The sequence below is a fragment of the Tachyglossus aculeatus genome, chromosome 26 (assembly GCF_015852505.1).
Source record: "Tachyglossus aculeatus isolate mTacAcu1 chromosome 26, mTacAcu1.pri, whole genome shotgun sequence".
NCBI classification, from domain to species: Eukaryota; Metazoa; Chordata; class Mammalia; order Monotremata; family Tachyglossidae; genus Tachyglossus; species Tachyglossus aculeatus.
The window spans coordinates 9,403,043-9,415,636 of NC_052091.1; the positions used below are offsets into that span (position 1 = coordinate 9,403,043).

Below are 12,594 nucleotides of genomic sequence, written 5' to 3' on the forward strand. Positions count from 1 at the left end.
CCATGCTGCTTCTTCACCTCTGTATTCTTGAATTTCAATTTAAACTTCAGACATGCAGCCTCAGTAATGAAAATAAATTCAGTTTGCAAAACTCTTTGAAGACTCTTGGTATCACTCCTTTTCATTGATATTCTGCATTATAATCACAGGCTTCATTGACCGCACAATTTCACATTTGGTTCAGATGTTTGCCTTAGCCTCTTCTCGACCCGAAATAATTATGGTATTTGTTAAGCACTCCTTATGTGCCAGGCACTGTACTAAGCGCTGGGGTGGATACCAGCAAATTGGGTTGGACGCAGTACCTGTCCCACACAGGGCACACAGTCTCAATCCCCATTTTCCAGATGAGGTAAGTGAGTCCCAGAGAAGTGAAGTGACTTTCCCAAGGCCACACAGCAGGCAAGTGGCAGAGCCACAGTCTTCCGACTCCCAAGCCCATGCTCCATCTGCTACACCATGCTGCTTCCCACCCTATGGGGACTATATAGTGACTATATGTCAAAAGATGCTAGAGTTTCCTCTGGGGTATGTTTGGTTGGGAAAGGCTTGGTGTCTGTCAACCCCACAGCAAAGCAATAGAAAAGAATGGACCAGATTAAACCGCCTTGGTCAGAGGCTGCCAAACATGGTTTTAAAGCTTTGATCCACTTGGCGTAATTCATCCAAAAGATCAATGAGGATGTAAAATGTGCTTCTTCTTATGATATCTGTAATAAAAATCGTGTTTTAGTAACTAAAGTTGGTTCACATCATGGTGGGATTGTCTTTTTCCATGGTTGCCTTCCCTGTAACAGTCAAAGTGATATCGCACAGTTTTAGTCACAGCGTGATTTTCTAACTTTTTGTTAGGTACTGGCAATAATGAGCAAAGGTGAGCAAAAATATCAACGGTGATATTTTTTTATCCCCCACGTGCCTCACACAGTAAAAATATCTGGCCAGTTATCTCCACTTGTAAAGATCCCTTTTTTTTCCCAAAAGAAAATTTCCATCATTGTCTGTTTTACCTCTAGTCCTAAATCCTGGAAAGACATCATTAAAGTGTCTAAGCTGCCTCTTCCAAGTAATTCACTTTAAAGTGAGCTTCGATTCTTTAGCATTTGAGAAGCAGATCTTTTCATTTCTTGACAATATGGAACCATCCCCTTGGTTTTCGATGCTTAAAGAATGAATTGTTTATCTGCAAACAAGGATGCGTGTTGCTTTTTTTTCACATTTTGAGCCTTATTCTCCCATCTGGAGCTCCTGAGGGAACCACCAACCAGCCTCGAGAGATGCAGAGGGGAAAATCTTCCCTTTTTCCCTGGCTTAGTCTCCACGGGGAACAGATTTATGCCCACAGATTTATATTTCTTTCATTATGGTATTACTTAAGCACTTACTATGTGGCAGACACTGTATCAAGCGCTGGGGTAGACACAAGCTAATCAGGTTGGACACAGTCCCTGTCCCAGATGGGACTCACAGTCTTGAGCCCCATTTTACAGATGAGTGAACTGAGGCCCAGAAAAGTGAATAATAATCATAATAGTAATAATGGTACTTGTTAAGTACTATGTGCCAAGAACTGTTCTAAGCTCTGGGGTAGATATGAGTTAATCAGTTGGACACAGTCCCTGTTGCACATGGAGCTCATTCTTAATCCCCATTTTACAGATGAGGTAGCGGAGGTCCAGAGAAGTGAAGCGACTTGCCCAAAGTCATACAGCAGACATATGGCGGTACCGGGATTAGAACCCAGGTCCTTCTGATTCCTGGGCCCGTGCTGTAGCCACTAAGGCATGCTGCTTCTCTGGCTAAGTAATTTGCCCAAGCTAAGTGACTTGTCCAAGGTCAAACAGCAAACAAGTGGAGGGGCTGAGATTAGAACATTTTGACTCCCAGGCCCATGCTCTATCCCCTAGGCCATGCTGCTTCCCCTATATTGTAGGCAGGAAACATGTCTACCAACTCAGCTGCATTGTACTCTCCCAAGCACTCAGCACAGTGCTGTGCACAAAGTATGGGCTCAATAAATACCATTGATCGATTGATGCTTTCTGGAGAATCATTTCTTTGGCAGTGGCAGCAGCAGCAAACTGCAGCCCACTGCCCTCTTCCTCCACCCACTTCCTCCTTTAGACGTATTGAGTAAATGGGAGGAACATGTTATCGATGGGATGATCCTAAGCCTGAAGGAATTCCATTCCCAAAGATGCTTTTGCTGTCTCCCCTGCTCCCTTGCAAAGACTCAGAGTAGCCCTTGCCTTGATTTCCTTGTTATCAGTCAGTCACGCAGTGGTATTTATTGAGCTCTCACTGTGTGCCGAGCACTGTATTCAGTGCTTGGATGAGTGCAGCACTACAATGTAACAGACACATTCCTCTACGGTAGTTTATTCTCTTGAAGCTGCGTGCCCTAGTTGAAAGAGCTTGGGCCTGGGAATCAGAGGCCCTGGGTTCTAATCGTAGCTGTGCCATTTGTCTGCTGCGTGACCTTGGGCAAGTCACTTCAAAGAAGTGACTTGAAGTGACAAAAAGCAGCATGGCTTAGTGGCAAGAACACATGGGCTTGGGAGTCAGAGCACGTGGGTTCCAATCCTGGCTCCGCCATGTCTCTGCTCTGTGACTTTGGGGAAGTCATTTCATTTCTCTGTGGCTCAGTTACTTCATCTATAAAATGAGGATTAAGATTGTGAGCCCCACGAGAGACAACGTGATTACCATGTATCCACCCCAGTGCTTAGAACAGTGCTTGGCACATAGTAAATGCTTAACAAATACCATAATTATTATTAGTATTACTTCATTTCTCTGGGCTTCGGTTTCCTAATCTGTAAAATGGGGATTTAATCTTACTCCCTCCTACTTAGCCCGGGAGCCCCATATAAACAGGGACTGTGTTCAGCCTGATGATCTCGTATCTACCCCAGTGCTTTTTATAGGGCCTGGCACATAGTAAGAACTTAGCAAGTACTGTAATAATAATAACTAATAGTATTACTATCATGGTACTTGTTAAGTGCTTGCTATGTGCCAAGCCTTATACTGAGCGCCTGGGTAGATAGTGTCATGATTATCATCACCTCTTAACTACAATCCATTTAAGTCAACATAATCACCCCTTCATGAACTGAAGACACTTCAGTTTCCCCCTCTCCTTCTGGTCTCATAAAAATTATGCCTCAGCCAGTAAGAGTAAACATGCTGGGGGTAAAGAAAGGTCTCCATCAAAGATACTTTGCACTGTGTTATTTTTTGTCTTTTCCTATTACCCAAGTTAATTTGACTTCTCCTTGTAGGGTCACAGCTTGCCATTGACTTTTGCCACTTGAAAAACAAACAAAAAAAACCTGATAGAACAAAACTTCCAGATAAATCAGTATTGGGATGAATTCCATATATTTGAGGAAACTGAAGTATAAGGCAGGAGATCCCAAAGCCTTTGGTTTTTCAGTCATTTATCTGCCATCATTTAGAAATGTTCAAATATCCCCCCTCTAGACTCTAAGCTCTTTGTGGGCAGGGAATGTGTTTCTTTATTGTTATATTGTACTCTCCTAAATGCATATATAGTGCTCTGTACACAATAAGTGCTCAATAAATATGATTGAATGCATGAATGCCTAACTGCCACATTTCAATCAATCAGTGGTATTGAGCACTTACTCTGTGCACAGCACTGCACTAAGCACTTGGGAGAGAACATTAGACTAGCATTCGCTAGTTCTCCCTGGCTTCTCATGTCAGATCCCATCCTCGGGAGTTCAGGTTGCCTGTGCTTTCAGGCAGCCAAGTGCAAAGGTGAATGACTTCATCACAGATGCAAAATTCCTGCCCACCACAAAGGATTGTGGACTGAAATGTCGACCGGAGTCATTTACAACCTGACAGGAAAAACACGGTTCCCCCAAGGATGGGTGCACAGAGAATTGACCCAATGCGGTTTTTGCAGTCCCATGCTTTCATTTATGGAGTTTAAGCACATTTGTTTCTTTCTATAGGGGGGTCGCTGGATGTGTACACAAAAATTCCAGAACATGTACTGGGACGGATAGCTGTTGCAGTAAGTATACCCTTCTTTGGCCTTAAGAGATTGGGGTGATGTTATCTTTCAAATCCCTTTTTGGGCTCAGCAAGCTCTGCGAATCCTATTTCCTCCCTTGTCTTATGATATCAGTGGTGATATTCAGCGATGTCTTCTTGTGGTAAAAATCAGTCTTAAGTGCTTACTATATGCAGAGCACGGTACTAAACACTAGGGAGAGTCCAATACAACAAAGTTGGAAGTCATCAGTCAATTGTATTCATTGAGCACTTACTGTGTGCAGAGCACTGTACTAAGCACTTGGAATCCTGGCTCTGCCACTTGTCTGCTGTGTGACTTTGGGCAAGTCACTTCACTTCTGTGTACCTCAGTTCCCTCATCTGTAAAATGGAGATTGAGATTTTGAGCCCATGTGGGTCAAGTACTGTGTCCAATCTGATTAATTTATATCTACCCCAGTGCTTAGAACAGTGTTTGGGGCATAGTAAATAAATAAGCAAGTAATGGTATTTATTAAGCCCTTACTATGTGCCAAGCACTGTTCTAAACCCTGGGGTAGATACAAGGAAATCAGATTGTCCCACTTGCGGCTCACAGTCTTAATCCCCATTTTACAGATGAGGTAACTGAGGCACAGAGAAGTTAAGTGACTTGCCCAAAGTTATGCAACTGATAAGTGAAAGTGTCTGGATTAGAACCCACGACCTCTGGCTCCCAAGCCCGTATTCTTTCCACTAAGCCATGCTATTTCTCTGTTAAGCACTTAACAAGAATCATAATTATTATTATTATTATAATACAGTGTAACAATAAACAGACCCATTCCCTCCCCACAAAGAGCTTACAGTCTAGAGCTTACATTCTCTTCTTCCCCTTTTAGCCCCTCTAACCTCCTACTGTTTTACCCTTCTACCCACTCTTTCTCTGGTGTAAGCTAGAAATCTTGCCACAGGGCACAAAAGATACAGTGCTTCCCACACATCCTATGTTAATGAGGAGTATTGTCCCTCTTCCTGGAATTGGGGGAAGGGGTCCCCATCAGGAACATGGGCTGAGCCTCGATCCTGAGACTTTAACCCCAAGGCTCCGTGTGGAAGAATTGACTCTGCTTCTAGTAGTTTGTGCAGTGCCACTTGCCCTCTCTCGTCCTGCCAGTCAGATACCTGCAGTCTAGAGACGAACTTCTGGGAGAAAAGAGTGGTCCACGGTGTCCAAGGCATCCAAAAGGTCGGAGAGGATTAGGGTGGATTAGAAGAACGTCTCAGGAAAGCTGGGAAAGAGCAGTCTCAGTGGACTGTAGGGTGCAGGACCTGGATTGTGGGAAGAGAGGAAGTTGAAGAAGTGGGTGTATACAACCCACTTGAGTTCAGCCAGAATTGGAGGAGGAAATTGGGTGATAACTGGAGGGTGGGTTTCAGGGGGGCACAGGGGAAGAGGTTGAAAACAGGAGAGTGATCTGTTGAGGTTGGCAGATAAAGATGAGAATGGGTAAGGAGCCAGGAGGGAACCAGAGTGGGGAAGGGAAGAACTGGGGGAGCTCACATCTGGTGTTTTCCGTTTGGGTCAGAGTAGTTGGTGAGGTCATCAGGGTCGAGAGGGGGAGGTGGAGACACTCGGAGTTTCAGAAGGATCATCGAGCCAGGAGAGGCCAGAGTTTGAGCAAATGAGGATGAATTTTTAGTGGTCAAAGTCAGCCTAACACCTGGATATTTTTCATTTCATTTAATTGTATTTACTTAGCACTTGCTGTGTGCTCTGCACAAAGTGCTTGAGAGAGTACACTATAACAATAAACATATTCCCTGTCCATGACGAGCTTACAGTCCAAATGGGGAGACAGATGTTAATATAAATAAATAACAGATATGTACATAAGTATATTAATTCACCTATCACCATGTATTACATTTGTTAAGCACTTTTGTAGAGCACTGTACTGAATGCTAGGAAAAGGTTCACGGCAATTCAATCCCTGGCTCAAAGGAAGGTCACAGTCTAAAAAGGAATTGGGGGAGAACAAAGTGTGAGTGTGAAAGATGCAGCAGAAAAATCAGCACTAAAAGCCACGGGACATTACTGCTGAAAAGAGCAGTTTCCAGACTCCTGGTCCTCAATCCAGTGGTCCCAGCCTTCCCACAGTGTTCTGTATCATAGGATTCAACCAGTGGCATTTATTGAGAACTGAACTTTGTGTGGAGCACTGGACTAAGCACTTGGGAGAAGAAAACACAACTGAGTTGGTAGACGCAGCCCCTGCCCACAACAAAATGAGGCAGGCTTCATCCTGCCCACGTCTTGCAGCCCAGAATGTCATTCTGTTATTGTGCGAGGGAGCAAGCCTCCACATTGCTAACTAACCCTGGAGAACAAGTGAACGAAAACGATCCTGTGAACTCCACATGCAATTCGGAATAACACACGCATCTGAGAGATCTTCACAGGGTTGGGTAGCATTAAACAATTGCTAAATTGAAGCCGCACTCACTATCTAGCCAGTTTCAAGCATAACGAAGCATTTCCACCAAGTACCATTTAATTAAATGGATGATTTTCACATTCATTATACTTCAAACTGACAACCTAAATCTTTTAATCCAGCATGGGTAGTTCTTTAGGTTTAGTTCATTGCAATTCACAGCTTTACTTTTTTTCTCTCTAATTATGAGTGTGAACTGCCCAGGGTGTTTGGAACTTTCTTTCTCATTGATGTTTCTGCTTAAGTAGTGTCTAATCAGTTTATTTTCATGCAGAGTTCTTCCTATAAATTTGGTGATTTCCACCACTCGTTTTGCTAAAACACATTTCCTATCCTTATCTCATCTCTGGAGCAATGATTGTTATGTTGCTGTTTAGCTAGACTCTAAAGTGCAACAGCACATGGAGTAAAGGTGAGCTCGTTGTGGGCAGGGAATGTGTCTGTTGTTATATTGTACTCTCCCAAGCACTTAGTACAGTGCTTTGCACACAGTAACTGCTCAATAAATACGATCAAATGAAAGAATGAATAAATGAAAATGAAACCACAGGCAACAACTAGACCAAAATGTGCCTGTGCTACTCAATTATCATCTGTGTAACTCAGCAGAACGGAGAACTCCCTCCAGAGAGAAGCCACTTCTTCTCTGACTCAATAAATCTGAGCCACCTCATGTCCACTGCTCAAATAAGGCCACTTGTCCTTTCTATTCTCCTGGGATGTGCAGTCTGAAAAGACTCTCAGGAGTCAGCAGAAAAACAGACACGACCTGCTTCAGAGCACAAAACACGCACATTGGGAAATTAAAAACTTGGGAAATTAAATGAAGAAAGAGGATTTTCAAATAAATGGTTCCCCAGACCAGTGTTCACTTATTTTAGTATTTTGCCTAAATCCTCTCAATCTAAGAAAAGGTCTTTCCACAACCATGTCCGAGGGAGGCTGTCAGGGACTCGAGGCAGGAGATAGCTAGAGAGAGAAGAAAGAAGAGGGAGAGATCATTCAGTCCGCATGGGTGCTCATTGTGGGCAGGGGATATGTCTGCTTAGTGTTATGTTGTTCTCTCCCAAGCACTTAGTACAGTACTTTGCACACAGAAAGCTCTCAGTAATTATAACTGAATGAATAAATGAATGAATGGGTGTAAAATCATCAAGAGTAGGGATTGTATTTATTCTATTGTGCTTTCCCAAGTGGTTAGTACGGAGTTCTCTGCACACAGTAAGCACTCAGTAAATGCCATTGAATGATTGACCGTTTGGTTGTGTTTCCCAATTTTCATCCCACCTCTGGCCCGCAAGATCTCAAAAAGTTCCTTCCCCCTGGAAAACCAAAATAGATTCTGAACATTTATTTGTTTTTAAGGTTTGGCTGGTGAATATCTGATGGGCAAAGTGATGCACTTCAGCAGGTTAGGGACCAGAGAATCATCATAAATATGATCGGAAGCAGAGAGTGGTGAGAATCAAGCAGCAGTCTGATAAATGGGCCACTGAGCCAGTGTTCTTATAGCCTCGATGTGGCGTTGACATTTGAGAACCGTACCTGGAAATTTGCCAACCCAAACCTGTTCCAACAAAAACCCCAAGATTATTTTTTCTCTCTCTCCTGGTTCCTGTCAACTAGTATACAACTCAGTCAGGGAGACCAAAAAAATGGAAGGAGCAGTGGATCACAGACCTTTCTGGCCGTATTTTTTATTACTTGGGATGGGCGACTCAGGCTTTTCCATAGAAAGAAAGAAATCTCCGAGGTAGAGAAATGAGCTTGCAAGATGTTTTGCCTTCCTATATGAACGGATTCTGTTTCTGATGCCATTTCTAGCTTTGCCTGCCATTTCTTCTCTTTCAGAAGTAATGACATCATGCACTATGTTTTTGAGTGCTAATGTTGATTGAAGTTGTCCCTGAAATGATGTGCACTTGAACTGTCAAATAGTGAGTGATTGACAGCAACTATAAGTACTTTTAGTGTCAAGGCTTTGTCAAGTCATTGTTGCAAAACCTAGTCTGCTGAATTCCAATAATATCTACTTGGTTTTCTGTGAGCAAATTGCCCGTTCCTTTTTAGAATTATATTTCTCATAATAGGAAAATGTCAGGGCTTTTAATGATGCTAAAAAAATAGTATAGCGTGCTTTTTAACTTCCGTGTGACTTGAGAAGATGCTTGATAAAATCACTATTTTCTCTCCCTTGTTCTTTTTGACTCTAAAGGCAACTCTGCATTTAAGGCATCCGTGCTTCTGAATGGAAATGTAATTATCTTTCGTTTTACCTTTCATAGTCAATTACTCATATTTACCATGTGCAGAGCACTGTACTAAGCACTTCGTAGAGTACAGTGAAACCGAGTCGGTAGATACGTTCCGTATCCACAAGAAGTCTTACAGTCTAGAAGGAGAGACAAAGGTTAATGTGAATAAATAAATTAGGGATATGTATTTAAGTCCTGTGGAGATATATACACAAGTAAACTCCTTCCTCAGGCCCCCTGTCCTCCTGCCTCCCCCATCTCTTGCCCCTAATGACCTGGCCTCCTACTTTATTAAGAAAATTGACACTATCAGGCGTGAGCTCCCTAAAATCATCCCTGCCCCACCTCGGTTTCTCCTCCTTCCAGCCGTCTCTTTAACAGTATCTCCTGCCTCCGATAGTGAGCGCACTCAAAAGCCACCCATTCCACCTGCACATCTGACCCCATTCCTTCGCACCTTACCAAAACTCTCACCCCCTCCCTAACGGCCACCTTCAACTGTTCACTCTCCATTGGCTTCTTCCCCACTGCTTTCCAATATGCCCACGTCTCCCCTATCCTAAAGAAACCTTCCCTTGACCCTATGGCTCCTTCCGGTATCGCCCCATCTCCCTCCTACCTACCGTTCCTCTCAAAGCTCCTTGAGTAAGTTGTCTACCCCTGCTGTCTCCACTTCCTTTCCTCCAATTCTCTCCCCTCCAATCTGGCTTCCATCCCCTTCGCTCCACAGAAACTGCCCTCTTAAAGGTCACCGACAATCTCTTTCTCGCCAAATCCAATGGCCTTTACTCCATCCTGATCCTCCTCTACCTCTCAGCTGCCTTTGACACTGTCAACCACCCCCTTCTCCTGGAAACGTTATCCAACCGTAGCTTCACTGAAACTTTCCTCTCTTGGTTCTCCTCCTATCTCTCTGGCCGCTCATTCTCAGTCTCTTTCATGGGCTCCTCCTCTGTCTCCCACCCCTTAACTGTTGGAGTCCCTCAAGGTTCAGTTCTGGGTCCCCTTCTATTCTCCATCTGCACCCACTCCCTTGGACTCTTCCATTGAAATTCTTTTGTTGAACCCACGTTCTGTTCCGTCTTAAGGGTGAAACCAATGAACTGTCATGTGTCCACATAAGGAAAGCAGGGAAGGTGAAAGGGATCAGCAGGCCTAGGAGTCAGAAGGACCTGGGTTCTAATCCTAGCTGTGCCGCATATCTGCCGTGTAACCATGGGCAAATCACTTCACTTCTCTGGACCTCAGTTCCCTCATCTATAAAATGGGGATGAAGACCCTGTTTGGGTTGAGGACTGGATCCAACCCAATGATCCCATGTCTGCCCCAGCACTTAGTATGGTGCCTGGCGTATAGGAAGCGCTTAAGAAATAGCACAATGTTATTACTATCGGAATGAAGACATTTGGACCTGCCCCGGGTAAGTCTGCCAGAGTTGATGCAGAGTGCCTTAGAGGGATGTGGTGGGGGATGGGAGTAGTGGGTTTCTGCTCCCCAAGATTCTGTCATTGACGAGTTTACTGCTGCTCCACTGTCCTTCCAACAACCTGTCACCCACAGCACTAGGTACAAAGCCTTTATATATTGTATTATTATCATATTATAATTATTATTATATCATGTCCATCTCACCCTCTAGACTGTAAGCTCATCGTGGGCAGGGAATGTGTCTGCCAACTCTGTTATACTGTGCCTCCCCAAGCGCTTAGTATAGTGCACTGCACATAGTAAGTGCTCAATACGATTGATTGATTTTCTCTGCCTGAAGGGCTAATTGAGAAGGTGCACAACCAACCATAAAGCATGCCTTTGCCTCCCACAGAGGGATTTTCTGATAGAGACAGGCATAGAGTCAGGGGAAAGAGGAAGGAGGCAGACAGGAATAAGCTGTTTTCCACTCTGCAGGTCCCAATGGTACGGTTTAATAATGGGAATTTTGGTATCTATTAAGTGCTTACTATGTGCCAAGCACTGTACTAAGCGCTGGGGTGAATACAAGCAAACCGGATTGGACAAAGTCCCTGTCGCACATGGGGCTTACAGTCTTAATCCCCATTTCACAGATGAGGTAGCGAGGCCCAGAGAAGTAAAGTGACTTGCCCAAGGTCACAGAGACAAGTGGCGGAGCTGGGATTAGAACCTTGTGACTCCCAGGCTGGGCTCTATCCAGTGCGCCATACTGCTTCTTGAAGGCCCCCTCAGGCTTCCAGAGGCTAGGGCTCCGTAGGCACCAACAAGCACCTTAATGGAAACGATGCAGAATCCGGCCTGTTTCTCAACTGGAATATCTAATATTGAGACTCTCATTTTCCACCTAACAAAAGGAGAGATGTATTGTGCCCCAACGAGAATGGAACTGACAGGTGAGAGAGTGCAAGTGGCCCAGTGGCTAGAGCCTGGGTCTGGGAGTCAGAAGGACCTGAGTTCTAATCCCAGCTCCACCACTTATCTGCTGTGTGACCTCGGGCAAGTCAGTTCACTTCTCTGTGCCCCAGAGACGTTAATCTGTAAAATGGGGGCTAAGTCTGTTACTCCTTGCGGTATGTGGATGGTGTCCAACCTGATTAGCTTGCATCTACTCCAGTGCCTAGTACAGTGCCTGGTACTCTACTGACAGGTATCATAAAAAGAAAAAAAAAGGCATTGAGCAAACCACGAACTTTCTGAGCCATTCCCAAACTCAGGTTCTCGGCCCCAAAGTCTCAAGACGGAGGCTCATCTGTTTATTGGTCCACAGTGGGCGCATCCACATCATCACCATTGTTTCTCGTGACCCCCTTCTTGGCTATCCCCATATGACTTTAGGCACTCCTGATTCATCTTGTTCTTACCCCCATAATGAAGTCCAGTCAAATGTGGTCCTTCATCTCGTTCTTCCTCTTTGACGCATCTGCTAAAACACCCCTTTTGTCTTTCCTAAATCCAGGTAGTTAAAGGCCTGACCTATTTATGGAGCTTAAAGATTTTGCACAGAGGTAAGTGACAGACTTGTTTGTGCATTTATTTTTTCCATTTATCTTGAATTCGAGAAATGATTCTAAGTTCTTGTACGTAAGTGTTGCTAACCAAAGTGGCAGTGGCTTTTCAGAAAATGTAAACACAGTGGAACTGTTTGTCTAAATCATGTTTAAGAAGTAGTTCTTCATGTAAAAGTGCCCAGAGATATTGCCTGATCTTTGTAACTGTTCGTATACCGGTTTCATTGAGGAATTCCCACTCGACTCAAAACCTTCATTTTCAGCCTAATCATTTTTCTTTCCTGTATGGAAATTTTCCCAAATAGCAAGGGGTCAGAAAAAGTGCAGTAGTTTCATGTACAGGTGATGATCATAATAATAATAATGATGATGATGGTATTTGTTAAGCGCTTACTATGTACCAGGCACTATACTAAGCATTGGAGTGGATTCAAGCAAATCGAGTTGGCCACAGTCCCTGTCCCACTTAGGGCTAACAGGCTCAATCCCCATTTTACAGATGAGGAAACTGAGGCCCAGAGAAGTGAAGTGACTGATCCAAAGTCATGCAGCAGACAAGTGGCAGAGCTGGGATTAAAACCCATGACCTTCTGACTCCCAGGCCTGGGCTCTATCCACTAGGCCATGCTGCATTATCTACAGATGATAATAATCAATCAACGCTATTTATCAACCACTGACTTTGGGCAGAGCACGGTACTAAGTACAGTACAGAGCAAAGTGCTAAGCATGGTACAGAGTTGGTAGATACATTCCCTGCCCACAAGAAGTTTACAATCTAGAAGGCGAGACTGACAGAAGAGAAGCAGCATGGACAATCTGATGATCCCGTATCTGCCCCAGAGCTTAGTACAG

General features: G+C 44.1%; 1 protein-coding gene across 2 annotated transcripts in view; it reads left to right on the top strand.

Annotated features, from left to right (window-relative positions):
* Window positions 1-12,594, top strand: part of MAP2K5 (mitogen-activated protein kinase kinase 5) — a 241,509-nt gene that overhangs the window by 88,127 nt on the left and 140,788 nt on the right. For both annotated transcript variants that reach the window (XM_038767364.1, XM_038767365.1), the window contains exons 12-13: window positions 3,987-4,048; window positions 11,688-11,736. In XM_038767364.1, coding sequence (XP_038623292.1) covers window positions 3,987-4,048; window positions 11,688-11,736 — 111 coding nt within the window. The remainder of the gene's footprint in view (window positions 1-3,986; window positions 4,049-11,687; window positions 11,737-12,594) is intronic.